General features: G+C 35.2%; 1 protein-coding gene across 18 annotated transcripts in view; it reads left to right on the top strand.

Annotated features, from left to right (window-relative positions):
- Gphn (gephyrin) overlaps window positions 1-23,127 on the top strand; it is a 342,975-nt gene that overhangs the window by 158,365 nt on the left and 161,483 nt on the right. For 11 of the 18 annotated variants that reach the window (XM_075948523.1, XM_075948521.1, XM_075948516.1 and 8 more), the window contains 2 exons: window positions 15,593-15,659; window positions 19,928-20,200. In XM_075948523.1, coding sequence (XP_075804638.1) covers window positions 15,593-15,659; window positions 19,928-20,200 — 340 coding nt within the window. Of the gene's footprint in view, window positions 1-15,592; window positions 15,660-19,927; window positions 20,201-21,901; window positions 22,010-23,127 lie in introns of all 18 variants that reach the window. The other 7 variants (XM_075948519.1, XM_075948515.1, XM_075948508.1 and 4 more) reach the window with 1 other exon arrangement.

The following is a 23,127-nucleotide window of genomic DNA, read 5'->3' as shown; positions in this document are numbered from 1 at the left end:
CTGGAAGAGTAGTCAGTGATGTCAACAACTGCGCATCTCTCCAGCTCCTTTCCTGGATTTCTTTAAGGGGTTTATTTGTCTCTCCTTTAAGGACTCTATCATCTTCTTCAAGTTGGCTTAAAGCTGTTTTCTTGTGCTCCAGCTGTCTTGGAATATTAACAACTTGTTGTAATAAAACAGTTGTGCACTGCTGGTGACAAATTGACCTAGTTGTTGCTGATTATGTTCTTACACTAGCATCTAAGTATCTGGGTTAGAAATAAATATAGGTCTAGGAGCTGATTTTTACATTTTTGTTTTTGTTAGATAGGAGTTGTTTTTTATTGTTTTTTTTGTTTTGTTTTTTGCTTGTTTGTTTTCCCCTTGGTTTCTGTTTCCTCTTTGGTCTTCTGGTCTTTGTAGTCTGTATTTCTGGCAACCTACATCACCTCTGGTCTCCAGATAGGAGTTTCCGTCAGAGTTGGGGACTGGACTTGTGATAGCTTGTGTGCCCTTTTGATTCAGAAAGGGAATCTCTGTTCTGATTGGTGTGACCTGCCTGCACTTGAACATTGAGTCCCCCCAACTAACACACCTGTGTAGTGGCAGTGACACAGCAATGAGTGTAGGTGGTGGGGTGGTGTCAGCATCTTGGGTCTTTTAGCTCTGAACTGAGGGTGTTTTTGAGGTGAGGTATTCCAAGGGCAGGTGGGTCTCTTACTTTTTCTGACGGGCATATTCTGTTCCTGAGAAATGTATGTCTGCCCTTGTAGGGACAAGCACATGTCAGGAGGGAGTCTAAAATGGAATGTCAATGGCTTAGGTCTCTTGGCTCTGAACCAAACCAAGGAAATGTGAGGGTTCAGATGACAGATGGGGTCTTGCTCTGTGCCATACCTTCCTGATATCATAGTTTTATACCATGATGGTCATGGATGTTTATTTCTCTGGAACCATAAATCCTTCTATAATTTGCCTGCTCATAATGTATTTATTGTTACTGCAATAGGAAAATAACTAAGAATTATACTGTCAAGTTCTGCCAAAACAGAAGTTTTCATGAATTCACATAATATTCAAGCAGAGGTGTTTGTGTGTGTGAATGTATACATCATACTTATGTTTTAAAAGTCTATCATATACTTCTTGAAGCCCTGCATATATGTGTGAATATATGTGCATATATTCACAGTTCACAGTAGAGCCCGGAATTTTTTCTAGTTCATACATATTATTAAACATTATATACTTTCTGTGTCTGTACTCCAGGAGGTTTTCCATACTCTCCAATTTCCAGGGGCCCTCATTCCCACTTAAATCTGTGTGAAAGAAAAGTATATTTCTTACATAATATTATTTTTTTTTTGCTTTATGTATTTCTTTGCAACTATAACACCCTTGGGGCAAAGGAGTAAAAAAATTGAGAAGATATTCTTCCCACCTCAGCTCTTCAAACAGTAGAAAGCCCTTTCCCATTTCTACTTGAAAAAAAAATGGCCTTTTTTTTTTTTCAAAACGGGGACATGTTTTATTGAGGGCACAAACCTTTAATCCCAACACTCAGGAGTCAGAGGCAGGTGGATCTCTGTGAGTTCGAGAGCAGCCTGATCTACAGAGTGAGATCCAGGACACCCAGGGCTATACAGAAAAACCCATCTCAATAAACAGAAAACAAACAAAATGTTAAAGAGATAAAATGAACTAAACTTATATTTTTGTATCAGTGAGTCAAGATGCTTTAATATAACTTTTGCAATATTAAAGTATCATGGGTTATTTTAAGTAATTTACATTAATAGTACTACCAGCTTTAATTTTCTCTTAACCAAAGCTAGATACATTTAGTTTATAAAAAGCAGTACAGAGGCAACAAAAGACAGGAGACTCTGGTGTAACTCTTAGATAATTTATAAGCCTATTCCAATGTTTGCCACTCTCAGGGTAAGTTTTAACTGATAAATGTTATGACTAATTTTGATTTTGAGAAAATCAACAAAATAGATAAACCTTTATCTAAACTAACCAAAAGGCAGAGAAAGAGTATCCAAATTAACAAAATCAGAAATGAACAGAACAACAAACAGAGGTAATCCAGAGAATCATCAGTTCATATTTCGAAAACCTGTACTCCACAAAATTGGAAAACTTAAAGAAAATGGACAATTTTCTGGAAAAATATTACTTACCAAATTTAAATCAAGACCAGATAAGCAAATTAAATAGACCCATATCTGCTAAAGAAATAGAAACTAAAGTATCAGCACAACATTGAAAATATTTTTTGAAACCAGAAATAAATATTGAGAGTGCAATAACTGAGCTAAACATTTAAATTTAGAGATTCAGAAGTAGTTTTGAGCACATATAAACAATATTGTTGACCTTGAGAATTCTGAGGAACAGAAAGGTGAGTATCTATGGAACACCATTCAGCAGATGTTATATGAGTTCTAGAAGGAAAAGGGAGATGGAGGTAGAGCTAAATGTTTATTTTATAAAACATGAATGTGCAAATCCAACACATTCAATGAATTTCCAATAGGCTAACTTTCAAGAATCTCACACTAAAATGCATTAGAATCAACATATCTTAAGACAAAAAAGAAAAAGGTTCTGAAAGCTGACTACCTCAGTAAAGTAAGTGTGTGTGTGTGTCTTTGTCTCTCTGTGTGTGTTTGGTTTTGTTTTTTGAGACAAGATAGCATATAATCTAGGTTAGCTTCTCTCAAATTCTTGGTCCTCCTGCTTCTTCTGTTCTCCATGTGCTGTGATTATAGATGTGAAAAACCACATCTGGTGAAAATAACTTCTTTCTTTAATGAAACACAGGATTATTAAATATGATGACACGTGACTATTATGTGAGTGCTTGGGAGACAGAGACAGGAGGAAAGAAGAAAAGGAAAAAAGCAAACACAAGCTAGAATATCTATGAAAGGAATATTAACTCTATATCAGCAGCCTTTAAAATAGATGCTAATTGTACAGTGATTCTTGCTTTTCAGTGGGTGAGAGACTTTAATGTCTATATTGACAGGTTCCTCTCTCTCTCTTCATGTCTACAGTTTCTCTGTTTCTACCCTGCCTCAATACTATTGAATACTATAAAAACATGGCATTAGATATATGTCAACACTCGTAATCTTGTAATGTTATATCACAAAAAATTTTAATAGACACAAACTAACAGATACAGGAAAGGAATGCAGGTTCTACTAAGAGAATCTAAATGCTTTGTGAAATAAATGAAAACCAAATAGAAAAGAGGGGGAAGGGCCTAACTTTAAAAAATGTTGAGATTATAATATAATTATAGTTCATTATAGTTTTATCTTTCCCTTTCCCTGTCTCCAAAACTTCACATATAAGCTTCTCTGCATACCTTCAAATTCATGGCCTCTTTTTTCAAGTAATTGTTATTACACACATATATGTATTTACATATGCATATATATTCCTAAATATTAGTCTGTGTAATGTTGCTTTTATGTATAGTTTCAGGGCTTACCATTTTGCACTAGGCAATCAGTTAGTGTACTCTTCCGCTGGAGAAGACTACCTTTCCCACTCTGACTTTCTTCCTTCCTTTCTTCCTTTCTCCTTTCCTTTCTTTCTTTTTGTTGTTGTTGTCATTGTTGTTGGGTTTTTTTTTTTCAGAACAGGGTTTCTCAGTTGCTATGGAGCCAGTCCTGGAACTAGCTCTTGTAGACCAGGCTGGCCTCGAACTCACAGAGATCTGCCTGCCTCTGCCCCTCTTCCCCCCGAGTGCTGAAATTAAAGGCATGCGCCACCACTGCCCAACCACTCTGGCTTTCTTCTCTTGCCTGTAGTTATTTGTTAGGATTGAGGCTTCATGACTTTTTCATTTCAGTTTAGCATGTTCATTAGTGTTATCACATTTGAATGGTGATGTTGGTGAGACCTTATTGGTGTAGCTTCTGATATTACAAGGAGATACAGTCTCACAAAAATTCCCTTTTCCTCTGACTCTTAACAGTTTTTCCACATCCTCTTCCACAGTGTCCCCTGAGTCTGGGTGTGGTAGTATAGTGTCAATGCATCCTTTGGAACTGGGCCTCACAATGCTATGTTTTGATTGGGTATAATTTTCTGTAATGGTCTCCATCTGTTGCAAAAAGTTTCCATGATGTAGTGTGAGGACTACCATTATCTGGAAATAAGGACAAATATCTATAGATTGTTGTTAGAAATTGTGCTGGTTTGGTAAATTAGTGGTTGTAGGTTCTCTTTCAATCACCATGATTTCACTAGCACTGAGTATGTAGCAAGGTTTCTATTAAAAGGCATAGTGTTTCTTTTGTTGAGCAAATTTTAAATTCATTTAGAGGGCTATTTGTTGGTTACCCCAAGGATATATGTGCCACTATTACACGCATGGAGTTATATTGTGTTATTGATGTGGGTCATAGGAGTCATAGCTGGGTAGGACTGGTTAGGATTGCCTTTCTCATTTGTAAACTTTCATGGTGCCGTTTGCTTCCTATGTGTTCACTTCTGAGGATTTGGAGCCAAGAGCCTCCAATAATTGCTAGGTATGATAATCACATTTTGAGATATTTCTTAGCCATTTTGGTTTTTTTTTCTTTTGAAAATTCTCTATTCATCACAGGCCCATTTGTTGAATGGTTGTTTGTTTGCTCCTTGTGTTTTTATTCTTTGTTTATTTTGAGGATTAAACCCCTATTAGATATATAGCTAGCAAAGATTCTGTGGATCTTCCTCTTTACCCAGTTGATTTTTTATTTTCTTTTGCCGTGCAGAGGTTGCTTTTTTATTATTTTGTTTTATTATTTGGTTTGCTTTGGCTTTTTTTTATTTCATGAGGCTCTACTTTTAAATTGCTGGCCTTAATTCTTGGGCAGATGGGTTCTTATTCAGGAGGTCCTTTCCTTCATTTTTATCATATAAGCTACCACTATGTTTTTCTCTAGCAGTTTCAGGGGTTAAGTCTTTGATGCATTCGGGGTTAGTTTTTGTACAAGATTATAGATATAGATCTAATTTTATTCTTCTGCATGTGGTTATCTAGTTTTTCCAACACCATTTGTTAAAGATTTTTTTCCTCCTGTGTCTGTTTTTGGTGTCTTTGTCAAATATTAAGTGGTTGAAATGATATGTTCTCATGTTTTTCTTTGACTTTTTTTCATTGGTCTATATTTCTGTTTATACTACTGAATTTTTTTAAAGTTAATCTCATATCCAGCCACATTGCTGAAAGTATTTATCAGCTGTAGGAATTCCGTGGTAGAATTTTTGGGGTTGCTTATACTGTCATATTATCTGCAAATAATTATACTTGCCTTTTTCTTTTCTAATTTGTGTCCCCTTGATCTCTGTTAGTTGTCTTATTGCTCTAGCCAGAACTTCAAGTACTATGTTGAATAGAAAAGGAAGAGAGTGGCTAGCCTTGTCTTGTTCCTGAGAGTAGAATTGCTTAGAATTTCTCTCCATGTTATTTGTTGTTGGCTATTGACTTACTGTAAACTGCCTTTATTATGTTTAGGTATGTCCCTTTTATCCCCAACCTCTCCAAGACTTTTCATGAAGACTTTTATCATGAAGGGTTTTGTCAAAGGCTTTTTCAGCATCTAATGAAATGATTGTGTGATTTTATTTTTTTTTCTTTCAGTTTGTTTATATGGTAGATTTCACTGAATGATTATCATATATTTAACCATCCTGTATCTCTGGGATAAAGCCTACTTGATCATGGCTGATGATCTTTTTGATTTGTTCTTAGACCTAGTTTGCAAGTATTTTGTTGAGAATTTTTGCATCTATGTTCACAGAAGAAATCAGTCTGTACTTCTCTTTGTTGCATCTTTGTATAGTTTGGGTATCAATTTGGATATCCTTGTGTAGTTTGGATGTGTTTATGTAACCTCATAAAATGAATTTGACATTGTTCCTTCTGTATCTATTATGTGGAATAATTTGAGGAGTATTGGTAGAATTCTGCACAAAAAAAAAATCTGGCACTGGGCTTTTTTTTCTTTTCTCTTCTTTTTTTTAGTTGGAAGACTGCTTCTATTTCCTTAAGGGTTGTATGTCTGTTTAAGTTGTTTATCTAATCTTGATGTAACTTAGGTAAGGGGTATCTATTGAGAAAATTATCCCTTTCTTTCAGATTTTACAGTTTCGTAAAATATAGATTTTTAAATTATGAACTAATGATTATTTGGATTTTCTAGGTGTCTGTTGTTATCTCCTCCTTTTCATTTCTGATTTTGTTTATTTGAATATTCTTTCTTAGTCATTTAGTTATTTTGGATAAGGGCTTGTGTTGCAGGAGGGCCGCTTGTGTGTTCCCAGTTGCTTAGCCCCAAAATAACCACACAGAAACTGTATTAATTAAATCACTGCTTGGCCCATTAGCTCTAGCTTCTTATTGGCTAACTCTTACATATTAATTTAACCCATTTTTATTAATCTGTGTATTGCCACATGGCATAATGTGTGGTTTAAGCTTTAGTAATTTTACTTTTACAAACATGTGTGCCCTTGTGTATGGGGCATAGATGTTAAGAATTGGCACATCATCTTGGTAGATTTTTCCTTATTTGAGTTTGAAGTATCTTTCCCCATCTCTTAATTAATTTTGGTTTGAAGTCTATCTTGTTAGATATTATTAGAATGGCTACACCAGCTTGCTTCTTAGGTCCATTTTCTTGGTAAACCTCTTTCCAACCTTTACTTTGAGATAATGTCTGTTGGATGTTGAGGTGTGTTTCTTGTATACAGCTGAAGGAAGGATCTTGTTTTTGCATCCATTTTGTTAGTCTGTGTCTTTTTATTGGGTAATTGACTCCATTGATATTGAGAGTTATCAATGACCAATGCTTATTAATTCCTCTCATTGTGTTGGTGGTGGTGGCAGTGTAGCGCTGTGTGTGTGTGTGTGTGTGTGTGTGTGTGTGTGTGTGTGTGTTTCCCTTTTTACAGTTTTGCTGGTGTGGGATTTATTTCCTTGTAGTTTCATGGATAAAATTAACCTCTTTAGATTGGCGTTTTCCTTCTAGTACCTTCTATATGACTGGATTTGTTACTATATATTGTTTAATTTTGACTTTATCATGGAATATCTTGTTTTCTTTCTCTATGGTGATTAAAAGTTTTGCTTTATGACATCTATCTGTCCAAGCCCTTCTGGGTTATAGAGTGTTCCTTGAGAAGTCAGGTATTATTCTAATAGGTCTGCCTTTCTATGTTACTTGGGCTTTTTCCCTTGCAGCTTTTAATATTCTTTCTTTGTTCTATATGTTTAGTGTTCTGATTATTTGGTGAGTGGACTTTCTTTTCTGGTCCAATCTATTTAGTGTTTTGTGTGCTTCTTGTATATTTTTAGGCATTTCTTTCTTTAGGTTGAGAAATTTTTTTCCTATGATTTTGTTACAAATATTTTCTGGGATTTTTGAGCTAGGATTGTTTTTCTTCTTTTCCTATTATCCTTAGGTTTGATCTCTTGGCAGAGTCCCAGATTTCCTGGATGTTTTGTGTCAAGAATTTTTCAGATTTAACATTTTCTATTCTTCTATTGTATCTTTTTTTAAAAATTGATTTTTATTGAGCTCTACATTTTTCTCTTCTCCCCTCCCGTTCAACCCTCTCCCAAGGTCCCCGTGCTTGCAATTTACTCAGGAGATCTTGTCTTTTTCTACTTCCCATGTAGATTAGATCTATGTAAGTCTCTCTTAGGGTCCTCATTGTTGTCTAGGTTCTCTAGGATTGTGATTTGTCAGCTGGTTTCTTTGCTTTATGTTTTAAAACCACTTATGAGTGAGTACATATGATAATTGCCTTTCTGGATCTGGGTTACCTCACTTAAAATGATGTTTTCTAGCTCCATCCATTTGCCTGCAAAATTCAAGATGTCATTATTTTTTTTTCTGCTGAGTAGTACTCCAATGTGCAAATATACCACACTTTCCTTATTCATTCTTCGTTCGTGTGTGTGTGTGTGTGTGTGTGTCTGTGTCTGTGTCTGTGTCTGTGCGTGTGAGTGAGTTGTGGTGTGGTCAGGTCATCCTGTTGTTTATTTTTAGTAGTGTGGTTTTTGTTCTCAGTGTGTTTTGTATTTTAATAATAATGTCTTTGTATTTCTTTTCACAGTCTCTCTGCTATGCTCATTCATCTCTTCAACCCAAAATAATGCTTCTTGTATTTTCCTTAGGTTTTGTGTGTCGTGGAAAATTTTTCTTCCTCCTTCAGTCATGGCAGATGGTTGTGCTGGATACAGTATTTTAGTCTTGTGATAGCTGTCCTTTTAGCACTTAGAATGCATTACTCGAGATTCTTCTGGCCTTCAAAGTTTCCATTGAAAAATCAGCTCTTATTCTTTTGGGTTTTTCTTTGTATGTGACTTGCATTATTTTCCCCTAAAGCTTTCAGCACACATCTTTATTATGTATTATTTGTTTTAACTATGATATGTCATAGGGACTTTCCAGTCTTTTCTCTTTTTTGTTCTGTGTGCTTCTTGGATTTATATGGGTTTGTCAATTTTTAGGTTGAGGAAATTTTCTTCTATGATCTTGTTGAAAGTTTGATCTATGCCAATGAGTTGGTATTCTTCTCATCCATACTTATAAGTAAAAGGTTTGTTTATTTCTCCTGTGGTTTCACATTTCCTATGCATTCGTTTTCGTTTTGAATTTGTCATATTCCTTGCTTATGTAGTCTAGATATTCTTAAAATTTGTATCTTTGCAATCAAGATGTGCTTGATGTGTTCTACATCTACTTGATATCTTTCTTTTGAGTTTTCTATTTATTTATTTTGGTTGGTTTTTGTTTTGTTTTGTGTTTCAAGACAGGGTTTCTCTGTGTAACACTCTTGGCTGTTCTGGAACTCATTTAAAACCAGGCTGGCCTCAAACTCACAGAGTTCCACAAATCTATAAATCCCCCTCTGTCAAATTTAAGAAAGTGAAAACAGGATAGAAATCAAAGCTGACTATCTAGAGGGAAAATAAAGGATACTGATTAGATACTGGAAAATAAACATCAGAATGTAAACAAAAAATATCAAATCAATTTATGTTTAATATATTATATGGGACTTACTTTTCTTTATATTATAAACCTACTTTAAGTTTATTTTAAAATATTCTTGAAATGGTAGTGCTTGGTAATACTGAAAAGAATCCATTATTGGCCCTCAATGCCTTAAGAATGCATTCTAGTCCTGTATAGTGGTTTTCTGCCTTCCACTATCTAATGCCAGTGTACTTTTTTCAGAGAAGATGGGTCAAGTACTTATTTGGTTAATGTTTACTAAGTACTTGATTATTATATTCAACAAATATCTTGCTCCTTTTAAAACTTAATTTTGAAGCCAAGTCTCAGCTTCAGCTAATAATTACCTGGGACTATGGAAGTCCTTGTCTCCTTCTAAGGTTTTATTTAAAATAATCAGTTGAGGTTTTATCCCGATAGTGCGCTATGGATGGAAAATATCTGCTAACAATCTTTGGAAGTCATTAAGAGTCTGCACTCAATCTCTCCTAATTTGCACCTTTTGAAGTCTTTTTTTTTATAAACCTGTCTTATAGTCTAAATATTTAATAGAATATCCTCCTATTTTTCAGAAGCAATTTGTAATGTCCAACAAGGCAAAATTTTCTTTACTTCTTCAAACATGCTTTGTAAAGTTTTTACATTTTAGTCATATAGCAAAATGTTGTCCATGTAATGGTAACCTATAGAGTCAGGAATTTGCTTCCATATCATTTCCAGTGGTTAACTTACAAAATATCTGCACACGGTTGGGCTACTTAAAATTTCTTGTGGGAGGACCTTCCATTGATAGCTCTTAGCAGACTGAGAATTATTATATGTAGGCACTGTGAATGCCAATTTTTCTCTGTGTTTTTCTTGTAAAGGTATAATGAAGAAACAATCTTTTAAACTGTAAGAGGCTATCTGTGGATAATCGAGAAGCAAAGGAATGTCATACTGTAGAGAACCCATTGGCTGAATCACCTTATTAATAGCTCTTATATCTGTTACCATTCTCCATTTTCCAGATTTCTTTTTAACAAAAAAATACAGGAGAATTCCAAGAGCTGTTTGATTCTTCAATATGCTGAGCATTTAGTTGCTGCTGACCAGCTGTTCTAAAGCCTACAGTTTCTTTATTGTTAAAGGCCATTGCTTAAGCCATACAGGTTTGTCTGTCAGCCATTTTAAAGGTAGGGTTGTTGGTGCCTTTGAAATATCAGCAGCTGTTGTGTCCTGTTCTTCTTCAGCCTAAATGGTCAGTGCCTGTTCTGCATAAAACCATCTATTATTTTTTTCCAGAAACATGTTAATTTATGGTTTGTTTCTAAGATTAGGAGAATGTTAGTCTGAGTATTTAATTCCTAAAACAAATCACGTCCCTACAAATTCATTGCTCTGTTAGCCACATATGGTTTTAATATTCCTCTCTGTCCTTCTGGCACTATACATTTGACCAGTTTCACACTCTGCTTTACCTGAGATAAAGTTCCAACCACTAAAAACTGAAGATTTACATTCTGAATAAGCCAATTTGGATGCCAAGATTCTGATGAAATAATTGTTACATCTGTACCTGTGTCTATCAGACCTTCAATTATAACGCCACTTTTTTGTATTTTTAATTTTGAACTCTATTCATTTATAGAAGTTTGCCAAAAATACTTGTTTTATGGTTTCTCCTGATTTTTTTTTTTTTGTTCTCTATTCCTTAATCGCTCTGGAAAGGAGTTTCCTCCACAATGCAGGAAACTATTGAATCAGATTTGGCATAGTGGCCTGTGAGAGGACCTTCATGGAGTTTCCCAAAGGGAAAAGATTAGCTTGAATATTCCTTGTTGGCCATATTCATTAGTCCGAAATATTCCTTGTTGGCCTGTATTCATTAGTCCGTTGCCTGTCTTTGTCACACCTTCTGCATAATCCAGAAAGGAGGAACATTCTGAATGGATTATTCTTAGAAAGAACATTGTTTCTACGAATGCCCTGTTTACAATCCCTTTTTTGATGACCTTGTTTGCCACATTATAACATTTGACATTTTAGTTTTTCCTCAAACCTCTGGAAATCACATCTCCTATCCATGCATCATTATGGCCATGAGATTCAGTATTAATTGTCTCGAATCTTCCTCCAAAGGTGCTGACCTCACCTTTAATGGCCTAATTATCCTTTTGCATAGAGAACTTACATTTTCAAAATCCAGAGATTCAATTATTACTCGTCTTGCTTCTGAATTTGGTATCATTCTATTTATTTCTGAAGCCAATCTCTGAAAGAAGTCCATAAAGGCTTCCTTTGGCCCCCATATAACTTTAGTAAATGACTCAATTTTCTTCCCTGTTTCTCCAATTATGTCCCAAGCATTCAAAGCTGCTAGGCAGCATAAATCCAGGGTGTGGTCACCATTTACAGCCTGCCTTTCTTTAGTAGCATAGTCTTCTCCAAGAATTTGATCTTCAGAGATATCTCTACCTCTAGCTTTACTTTGTTATTTAATAATCTTAGATTCTTATCTGAAGCACATATCCATTGTAACTGTGGACCTGGCTCTAAAACTCCTTTAACTAATTCTATCCAGTCTTTGGTCATATGTTCTATTACAAACTGACCACCATTTTAACATTTGCTTTACAAAAGGAGATTTCATGCCATATGAGACTGTTGCTTCCTTGAATCTTCTTAACTCTAACATTGGCACAGGAGTTTAGTTAGCTGTAACAGAGCCTCTGCCATTTGGCAATTCCTGTAAGGTTACTGGATATATTATGGTTGGTTTTTTGAAAACCTTAGGCTGTTTCTCTCTAATCTTAAAATGCTATGTTGGAATTGCCTCTCCATTAAATTCCTCTTTCTGGATTTGATTATCTCTGTGATCTGTTATTAGGTTTTTTTAAGGCCTCTTATTTTAGCACTCAGATTAACCAACTTTTTTAGGTATAAGACCAAAATGTTATCAAATGTTTACAATTGACATTATATAAATCCCATCTAAATTAGATCCTCTCATTTATTCATTCCTTTTTCAAAGTATCTGGCATATTATCATACAGAAACCCAAATTCCTCCATTGTAATGGTTTTTCCCATTTTTTTAATGTGGGGGGGGGAACTCTCTCTTTTAACTAATTCCTCCCCTTTAAGAATTCCCAATTCTCTTACCAAATCTACCAACGATGTTGATGAAGATGTGAGGCTCATAGCTGTCACATAGAACAGAAAAGTCTGAGTGGATTTCAAGACAACTACCTAGTTTGCCAGCACCCTGAATGGGGGCTTAAGGGAGAGCGAGAGCGAGCGAGCGAGCGAGAGAGAGAGAGAGAGAGAGAGAGAGAGAGAGAGAGACAGAGAGAGAGGACGCTGTCTGAAAAAACACAGGGGATGGTTTGGGGTGGGGGTGGGGGAGTGGCGCACACTGGCCAGTCTAGGCCCAGTGAGTCCTGTGGTGTTTGGAGCCCGGGTGCATCTGGAGTTCCAGTGTTATCTGGAGACTGTTTTAGGGAGGCCACAACAAAACAATCCCAAACTTACCCAGATGAAGAAGGATGCTTAAAAGAAATACCACACTAGCTCAGAATTGAGAAATAGATGGCTATTTATTTAGGGATAGACTCACAAAATCAGAATCCTCTGCTGGAACAGAGATCAGAAACTGAAATCCACAACTGGAAAAATAGGCTGGAAGCATCCTCTACATCAGCATATATAGTGTAAGAGGCCACACCCCAGTGGGCAGGTAACCACTGGCTGTAAGACTTCCTACAGCACCAGAGGCTTGGGAAAAAAAGAAAAGAAAACCTTGCCAGGTCGGGCCAGAGCCACATGTGCAACTCTGGCTTATGCTGGTGGCTTTTTTGTGAATTTGTATCCCAAATGTTGGGCTTCAAATGTAGTATGATTAATAGAAACCCAGACACAAACACTGGGATGTAGTGCTCAAGTTGTGGGGACCCCAAGAAGACCACCAGAGACACAAACTCACTGTATTGCAAAAGCAAGGTTTAATTCTGCAAATCACTATAGGCATCTTGGCTTGCACAGCAGCACAGCGGGGGGCCAGAGGAGGTGTCCTACTGTTCTTAGACAGGGTTTATAAAGGCAAAAATAAAAGATCACAAATCTATTGTTATGGGCATAAGGGATACATACAGCTTATGATTGGCTCTCTGATTGGCTCCAGTCTAGGGAACTTCCCGCTCTGCTGATAGCCACCTTGGAGCCTAGCACAAAATAGAGTTGTTTTGGGCCCTTCAGGGGTTCAACCTGAAGATCAGAAAAGCAGAGCAGCTAAGAAACTCAAGAGCTCTTACCTCTTTGAAATCTTCAGGGTGCCAGGGAGTGAGCGCCCATCTCATCCCACCTTACATTCTCTCCAGTTCTAAGATTAAAGGTGTGCACTACCACTGGCCAACCTCTTTGGCTAACTAGTGTGACTGCTGGAATTGAAGCTTTGTGCCACCACTGCCTCGCCTGTATGGCTGACTAGTGTGGCTGCTTTGCCCTCTGATTTTCAAGCAAGCTTTATTTATTTAAATGCAAATGAATTAACACTACAGTTTCCCACTTAAACACCTAAACTCCTGGTTTTCCTTGACTCTTCCCCAAACCCTTTTTATCTGTTGAAGTATATCCTTTGTTAAAAACCACTCAAGTCTGTTTCTTCTGTAAAGTTTCTTACTTATGCCCTCACTTAGAGATATAATGCTCTTATTTTATACTTTTGAGGTCAGGCCCACCTTGAACTCAAAGAGATACCCCTGGCCTCTGCCTCCCACTGCTGGGGTTAAAGGTATTTGCTACCTCACTATCTCACCCAGCAGCAATAGCGTCTTAAGGAAGGATTTCTGTTTTTCCTCTAAAGAGTTTATCCTCTAGTAAGTTAGATATGCTCCATATAAAGACCATACGTCCAAAACTATGGTCTTGAAGAGTTGTGTTTTGTTTTGTTTTTAAAGGGACACAAAGTTGGGTGGGGAATTAGGTTTTTGAAGTGTTGAGATGTAGTATGATCAAAGTATATTGTAAGAAATCTCAAAGAACTAATACAAAGATTAGGAAATACAGTTTTTAGTTAAAGAATGTATTCCAAATGTAGTTAGCTAAAGGATGATTAATAAACATCTTCAAATGTGTGGAAGGCTTTAAGTAAATGTTAATAAATTTTCCCATCCAGATTCTAAGACAAGAAAAATAAAATATATGACAGCTGTAGATTATTCAAAATTCTTATTTATAAATTATTTAAAGTAGCATAATTTTATTTTCAAAGATAAAATTAAAATGTGACCATAGCAAAATGTAGCCAGATAGTGAGTTATTTTTAATTTCATTTTACATTCCTACCACAGTTTTCCTTCCTACCACTCCTCTCGCCCCACCAGCCCACTTCCCATTCACTTCCCCCAACAGGCAAGGGCTCTAGTGGGTTATCAACAAAGTCTGGCACATTAAATGAGCAAGGGAGGTCAAGATCATGATGGAGAAATTTACAGAGACAGCTGAACTAAGGTTGTGGAAAATCATGAACTCTACACCACCAACTGTGGAGGCTCCATGGGACCTAACTAGACCCTCTGTATGTGGGAGACAGTGGTCAAACTTGGACTATCTGAGAAGCCCCTGAGAGTAGGACCAGGATCCTGGTGCATGAGATAGCTTGTAGGAGCCCATTCCCTAAAATGGGATGCTATGCCCACCCTTAATGCAGGGAAGAGGGGCTTGGTTCTGCCCCAACTTAATGTGCCAGAATTCTAATTCTTTAATAATTAAAATATACTCCATAAATATATGAAATTGTCAGTGAACAATTTTAAAGAAAACTTCGAAAAGAGAAAGATAACTCAGGCCTTCCATTCTTCACTCAATTTTCTAGTACCTTCTACTTTTATGTATTGTTTCTAGCCAGCCTATTTACACTTGAAATTGAAGTTCAGTGAAAACAGGGACTATGAACTTGAAGAAGAGTGGGGAGGTTATCTGGGGGAAGGGCAAAAAGGAAGAAAGGGGAGGGAGAGGTATATAATTAAATTATAATATCAAAAATACACTTTTTAAAAAAGAAATTTACAAGGTTCTCCCAAAGCGCTTTCTATGTTAAAAGACCTGTAACTATCAATGATTCTGTTTATGACTAAGCCCTGTTGCCTTTCCCCCACAGCAATACATATGTGAAAATCTGTTTTACTTCACTTTCTACACTTGTTGAAAAGTTAAAGCACAAATCTAAACCTCACTCAGCTCTTGAATGCCAATTTAGACTATTTAACATCACTATTACTATATTAGGCATTTTAATGCAGTTTGTCCTTCAACAACTGCAATTTGAAAAGCTAAACTTAAACAAAAAGGCAGTATTGTTAGGGTCACAGTCCTTTAAAATAGCTACTTTATTCTGATTTCATGTTCAGTTCTTTTTTTAATCCACTGTACTAACCACTATTATAAAAATACTGCTCAGAATGTCCAATTTGTATAACAATTGATAATCTACTGTAACTTTTTTCCTATAATACGTGTTTTTACGTAAAGCAATATGATTGGCCTTTGTTGAATATTTGTTTCAATTCATTATTCAATTCTCTTTCTCTTTCTTTTCAGACCAGTGTGTGGAATAAGGGGAAAAACTCTGATAATTAACCTACCTGGTAGCAAGAAAGGATCTCAGGTAAGCATTCTCTATGTTATATGGTTTAATAAATGAACTCTTAACCAACCAACTCTGAGAGTACACAACCAACAAGCTGTACACACCAAAATAGCTGCTCACTGCTAACACTACTCAAGAGATTCCCAAAAAGCACCCTCAAATTATGTATTTCATTAGGAAGTACATGAAAACTCACCGAACACTTCATATACTTACAGTTATTGTTTATAGAAGGAAAGGATACATTTTGAGCCAAGAGAAGTGCATCAGAGTTTAGTAAACATACCTGATACAGAGCTTCCATTGTCCTCTTCCTGTGTATTCATGAATTTGTTACTTTCCTGTGACTGCAACAATCTACATGGAATATTGCCAATCAGAACCTCATTTGAACTGTTGTGTTTGTTGTTTTCATGTTTGTTCATTCTAGCTCGTTCGTCATATAGTGTCCACATGGCTTTATTTAAGTCCTTATCCCTTTAGTTTTCAACATCTTTCAGAGGCAAAGCAATATCAAAGTAGATCCAAACCTGCATTGTAATTTATATTGTTAGGAGATCTCATTGCCCAAGTTGTCTGGCAAAAAAAGAATACTCTGTCATTACAGTCTTATATCCTAGAAGTCCCCTTTCTAGTAGCTAAAGGCAAGGCTAGACTCTTTCTGTATGATAATTAATTCTGCACTATGGAATGGTATGCTCTGACTTTTGGCTAAGGCTTTTTACCAATTAACATTGCTCATAATTGTATTCACTTTTTCATTTATATTACTGAACACATCAATATTATCAGTGAGAATATGCCTAATTTGCAAGTAGCAACATGAAATATGGTTAGATCTAGAGAATTGAGTAATCTACCTTTAAACACATTATGTGTATTTTCATATTTTAATTGTAATTTACTTATTTTCCTCCTTGATCTCTTCTTCTTTGTACAATGTGATACATTCATACAGCACTGTATAACAGAAATAAGATGAAACAACTTCCAGTTGTTTGCTGTCCAATCATGTTTCTGTTGGTATTACACTTTAAGGTAGATTTTAATTCACTTTCCAAATATATTTGACCAAGAATATCAATACTCCTGTAGGATTAATAATCCTAATATTGCAGCATATTTGTTGGAGGAGGGGCCACTTGTTCTTTCCTGGCACCTAGCTAACTTACACGCAAAATAATCACACTGAAACTGTACTAATAAAACACTGCTTGGCCCATTAACTCTAGCTTCTTATTGGCTAACTTTTACACGTTAATTTAAGCCATTTCTATTAATCTGTGTGTTGCCATGTAGCAGTGACTTACTGGCAAAGTTTTGGCATGTCTGACTCTGGCCACAGCTCCATGGCATCTCCCTCTCTGCCTTCTCTCAGCATTCCATCCAATTTTCCCCGCCTAGCTCTGTTTTCCTATAACTCTGCTATAGGCCCAAAGCAGTTCCTTTATTCATTAGCCAATAAAAGCAACACATAGACAGAAGGATATCCCACACCACATATCTAATGTAGGAATAGTACAACTAAAAAGTAAAGTTCAAGGACAGTGAATTAAAACAAAGTCAGACATTCATTATGCTACTTGTTTTGAGTGTGCTACATCTTTGGAGACATAAAGTTTAATCACTATGCTGATTCACATTACCAATAGTAGTTTTGGGCTAACCTTTTATTTTGAAGCAGGGCATTGTCATCTACAAATTCATGTTCAAGACCACACAATCACTTAAAAAAAGTTTTCAGGTCGTTTTGGCTTTGTATTTAGCTACATATATAGCTATCATATAGCTGTCCTCAACCACATAGAACTTGCACTCAGTCCATTCCTATTCATATGATATAGTCACACAGATAAAGAGCTAGTGGACTATCTTTCCAATTAGGCAGTATAGTATTATTCTAGCAAATCTAACTTATCCAGATGTGGTAAGGGCAAAAGCAAACATCAGGAATTCTGACAAAAAAATTAAACATATATTTAACATCTTCTTGCTTAGAAATCATCCCCTAGCTGGGCAGTGGTGGCACACGCCTTTAATCCCAGCACTCGGGAGGCAGAGGCAGGCGGATCTCTGTGAGTTCGAGGCCAGCCTGGTCTACAAGAGCTAGTTCCAGGACAGGAACCAAAAGCTACGGAGATACCCTGTCACAAATCCAAAAAAAAAAAGAAAAAAGAAAAAAGAAATCATCTCCTATTCTGCCACCCACAGTTGTATTATTACTGTGACCACTGTGTCAGATTGGTGGGGGGAAAGTTTAGGTGTCATGGGGGAAGGGGTACATTTGTAAGGGAGAATATTTACATGTGGGTGTCTTTGTCCAAGTGCCCCTTTCCTAAAAAGTGAAGAAACCCAACTAGTAGGCACCTTCCTTGTTCACCTACCCTCCTATATTGAATGTGATGAGACACTCATCACCACCCCCCAACCAGTGAGAAAACAAAAATTTGAAGTGCCCATTTCATTTTCTAAAGATGAAAATGCTAAAACCTATTTGTATCCTCAGGAATTACCAGTATCAGTTTTATTTTGATAGTTATATATAGAACTTTCCCTCCTCAGAATATTTCCCATGTCTTCCTTTGGTTTCTGACTTATTTTTTGGCAGATAAAACAGTATTGTTGACATTTTATGTCTCAGAGGGTGCAAGACAAATGAATCTTAACTTGGCACTTCTTGCTTTGCTGTAGCTATGTAGTGTCAACTTACCTCTTAGACCCATGTAACCAATTCGAGCATCCAATTGGATGTGATTCCAGGCAATTTCTAATCCTAGGAGGAAGTTCTTTGGATGGACAGTGACATATTTTACTTTAATACACACCCTTAAATTCCCAGAATGACTTCAAAACACCCCATACATCTGTGTCTTCAATAGATCAGTTTTTCATTGCTTTTCCCTGAACATATAGCCATAGGACATTGAGCACTGCTCCTGAGCTAGAAAACTAAATATGAAAGTATAGCTGAGAGATAGTATAGAAGTTATGCTAACAAATCACAAGCCCTAGGAACATCATGTATTTCAAACATATGAATTATTTGTTTTCATCTTCCTCAGCCACCGGCAAAGTTGAAGCATTCCAAAAGATGAGCTTCACTAGTGAGTTTAACTTGGTGTGATTTCTAAACCTACATAGTAATTCACTAGGATTCACAGAACTCACTTAAGGGTCTTAAAGTTATTTTTTACACAGGAAGGTGATGTGGACTAAAATTAAGAAGGGAAAAGTCACAGAGCAAAAAATAGAGGTACCTAGCCAACAAAGAGCTTTCCTTGTTTATTCTCCCTTGGGACCATGCATGTGTTACCATCCTGTCCTAGACACATGACAGTATACATGCAGAACATTGCCGATGAGGAGTCCCAACATGAGCCTTTGGTATGCATAGTTTTCAGCTTAACTAGTAATCAAAGATCCCAGGAAATAAAGACATTTTTTATCAATCCTGACATTTTAATGTCTGGATATAGCCTCCTAGAAGCTGAAGGAAAATATCAAACCTCTGTTTTATCAAGATTACGTTCTTTAATATACTGTTTAAACAGTAAGCAATTGAGATCTATAAAGACAGTGAAAAATTAGGCATTCTTCAAGTATGCCATTAATGTTCCATTCTTGTTTTAAGATATTTCTTTACCTTTCAGACTTTATTAAGGTGTTGTTTTAATGTGAAAGAGAAAGACTTCCATCTATTCCTAAGATACAATTAGCTCAGTATTCTAATTATAAGTCCTTGCCTGGTGTCTTTTGGGGATGCATTATAGATATTAATGGCATGTGAAGAAAATATTAATTTGAATTCTATTCACAACTTTTACAATTTTATTTTTATTTTTTGCTTATTCCATAGTGCTTTTGTCATAACTACACTGGTATATATTATGATAGTAGAATTTCCGATCTGAACAATAACAAAAAAAATTGGTCCTTAATGTGACGTGTTAGACCCAAGTCTTGCACTAGCAAGCAGTTTGAAAATTCTCTTGCTTTTCATATCTTTTATATATAGAGCATATGTAAATACATAGTTGTATCAAAATTGTACTTTAAAAGCATAGTATGCATTCATGTAAGGATTCATCTAACGGCCATAACCTCTAACATATGGAAAGTGTTATATGATGTGATTGCTTCATATTTTACATTAAAAAGATGTGTCAAATATGACTTATTCTTGATATGGATAGAAATACAAGTCCAAAATTATAATCAATTTGATTGCTACCATTTTGTCTATTAAAAAGCATGACTTTTATTTCTTGTTTTGTCTTTGTGGGCAGGAATGCTTTCAGTTCATACTGCCAGCTCTACCTCATGCCATTGACCTTTTACGTGATGCCATTGTAAAAGTAAAGGAGGTGCATGATGAACTTGAAGACTTACCTTCCCCACCACCTCCTCTTTCTCCACCTCCTACAACTAGCCCCCATAAACAGACAGAAGACAAAGGGGTTCAGTGTGAAGAAGAGGAAGAAGAAAAGAAAGACAGTGGTGTAGCTTCAACAGAAGATAGTTCCTCATCACATATAACTGCAGCAGCCATTGCTGCAAAGGTAGGTCTGCTGAGAGAGACGGAGTTCTGACTTACCCATGGGGAAAGTACTGATTTCATCCTCTTTCCATTTCATCCTTCCATAAGTTTAATGTTTTTGAGAGCATCCTAAAAATAGAGCTGGAATATCCATTAAAATTTGTCAATGTGTTCTCTGTCCTGGTACAGATTCTGTGTAAGCATTGAAGTTAGTTTGTGTTCTAAGGCACTAATGATATGCCAATTACCTAATGAAGTTATAGCTATATTGATAAACAATGTGATTTTTAAGGAACTCTTTAAAGTTGCCATTTTATTATATACAATGATTATGTATTTCGGACATCAAAACTCCACATATTTTTAAAGAAACAGAAAACAAAGTTAAAAGACCTCAGATGACTCTTGAAATTAGTTGGAAAAGAATATTTTAAAAATTTTGCCTGGTATGGAGGTATAGGAAACCTCCACTATTCCAGGGTCAAGATGATCACATTACCACAAAATAAATTTTAAAGACAAGTCTTTGAAGAGGCTTTTGAATTTTCCCCAATTACATATTTATTCAGTTATTGTCAAACACAATTTATCTTAGTGGTATAGAGAAGAAATTAATATATTCTCCTTTAACCTAATAAAGTAATTGAAATATTAGGATAATACCAAAGTTTGCGGATTTTCTTCATAAGGGTCTAGAAATCAATGAAGTACTATGAGCTGAGTAAATTTGAATGAACTTAATGCTACATGTTCAGCATAATTAACATAATTTATATTATTATTCATGCCTAGCTTTTTCCAGCTGCTCTGTTTTAATTTCTTTAGAAAGTAGCATATCACTTTTAGTAATGATAATCATTCATTGGTTAATATTATACAGATTAAAAATTTAATTACTCTATGAAATAATTTGAAGATCACATAGATATTTTTACTCTGACCATAGGAAAATAAATCTGTTTTAATTTTTAAAAAGTATTTGTTCTTGTTTTAAAGAAACAATGTAAGAGAATCATTACTTTGTTACTGTTTTGCTAGCATTTAGGGTATTACAGGTTTTCTATAGTACTGAACAATAATCAGGAGTTATACTGCTGTGGAAACTTTGATTTTCAGTCAATGTCTGAAAATATTTAATAAAATCATCTTTTTCAGCCTTACATATTTTCTTGGTACTACTTTATTAGTAAATGCTGCCAATAGCAATTTTCTAGTCTATAAGGACTTTAAATATGTCTTAGTTCTGAATTGTTTATTAAAAATAAACAGATTAGAATCACATAGAAATCCTTCTCATGTCCATTAGATAATTAGTATGTAGTTCCTTCATTGAACACTTCCAGATTCTGTCTGTAGACCCTTCAATAATCCATTAAATTTTAACCATACTATTAAAACTAAAGTTGGATTTTCTTTAGTTGAACCAATTATTAGAATAGGTTCATTTTAAAATTATTGAATGTTCTTTCTTTCTACTTTTAATTAAAAGGATAAGCCCTTTTAATTGTTGTTAATTAATTGATGTTCTTTTAAAACATCAATTTTGTTTGTAAAAGAAAACACAACATACAAAATCAAAGCTGATTTTGTCACTTTGAATTTTAAAAAATTTGGCATTTCATTGTTCATTTGTGTTCACTTTTTTTTCTTTTGGTCATTTTGCTTATGTAATTTCATGCTTTTTCTCTCACTGTATTCATAATTGTTATATGTTATACATTAGAAGCATCCATTGTACACCAACCCTGCTGTTTTCATGGCACATCATGGACAGCCCATCCCTGGTATCATCAGTTATTCCTATGATGCAACAGGCAGTACAGATAAACGGGTAAGACAATGAGTTTTGAATAATAATTTTGCAAATATTTATCATACTTCCTTTATTTGGAGGTGGGCTATAACATAGTAAATGAGTTATTTTATTCTGAAAAATCTTCATGGTTACTAAGCATACCACATTAAGGAATTTAATATATTCTTTGTGCCTAAATTTCTCTGCACTTATTAAAACTCTATCATGTTTAACAGTGAACTTTCATCACATGACTTTCAAAAATTTCTCTGCTCAAGAAGTCTGGGGTTTTTTTGTTGTGTTTTTTTTTTTCTCTTTTACTGAATACTTTTAACTAAGTATTAGTTAATTAGAAAGCGTCATAGGAGGGTTGCATTGTGTCTTAACACCTAGAAAGCTTAATCAAACTAATATTTAATTTGTGATAGCTTTTTACTTTCATGAACTTGCATCTCATTTTGTTTTTCTTCACTGTGTTCTCATTGCAACCACGGAGAGCTCAATCTGCAACTTCCATGATAATTAATCGTTAGAAGCAGGCACCTAAGGATACATAACTACTTTACTAAAATAGCAAAGAAAATTGGACTTAAAATTAATATTCTTAAATACAAATCATTTAATAGCAATAATTGAGATCATGGCTAGAAAATTATTAAAAATCTATTTCAATTCATTCTGGGCATCTGAAATAAAGGGGAGCAAAAACAGAAGATGAAAACTAATTCATCAAGTGAAATTTGACTTTATGTGCTTAGGAATTGCATATATGTATATAATTGTCTTTTGGAAGATAACACTATCAAATTATAATTTAAGATTTTCATTTCATGATGCATATTTAGTTGAAAATAAAATTGGGTTAGTCAAAAGACACATAGCAAATTTAAATTGTAATTAGTATGAATATTCGTGAATGTTTTTTAGCAATGCCAAATTTGAAGGGTTTCTTTTTGTATTCATATCTTATAATGTTATAATAACCATTATAGAAAACATTCTGAGCTTTTAAAATAAAGTCATTGCAAAATCCTTCATTCATAAACAAGATTATAGGCTACCATAGTCTAATAATATCAGATTAGATCCTCAAAAATGATTTGAGGGCTGTAGAAATGGATAAGCAGTTAAGGGCATGTTCCAGAGGACATGAG

Source organism: Microtus pennsylvanicus, chromosome 14, assembly GCF_037038515.1.
Source record: "Microtus pennsylvanicus isolate mMicPen1 chromosome 14, mMicPen1.hap1, whole genome shotgun sequence".
Lineage (NCBI taxonomy): Eukaryota > Metazoa > Chordata > Mammalia > Rodentia > Cricetidae > Microtus > Microtus pennsylvanicus.
This window is presented reverse-complemented; position numbering and strand designations above follow the sequence as displayed.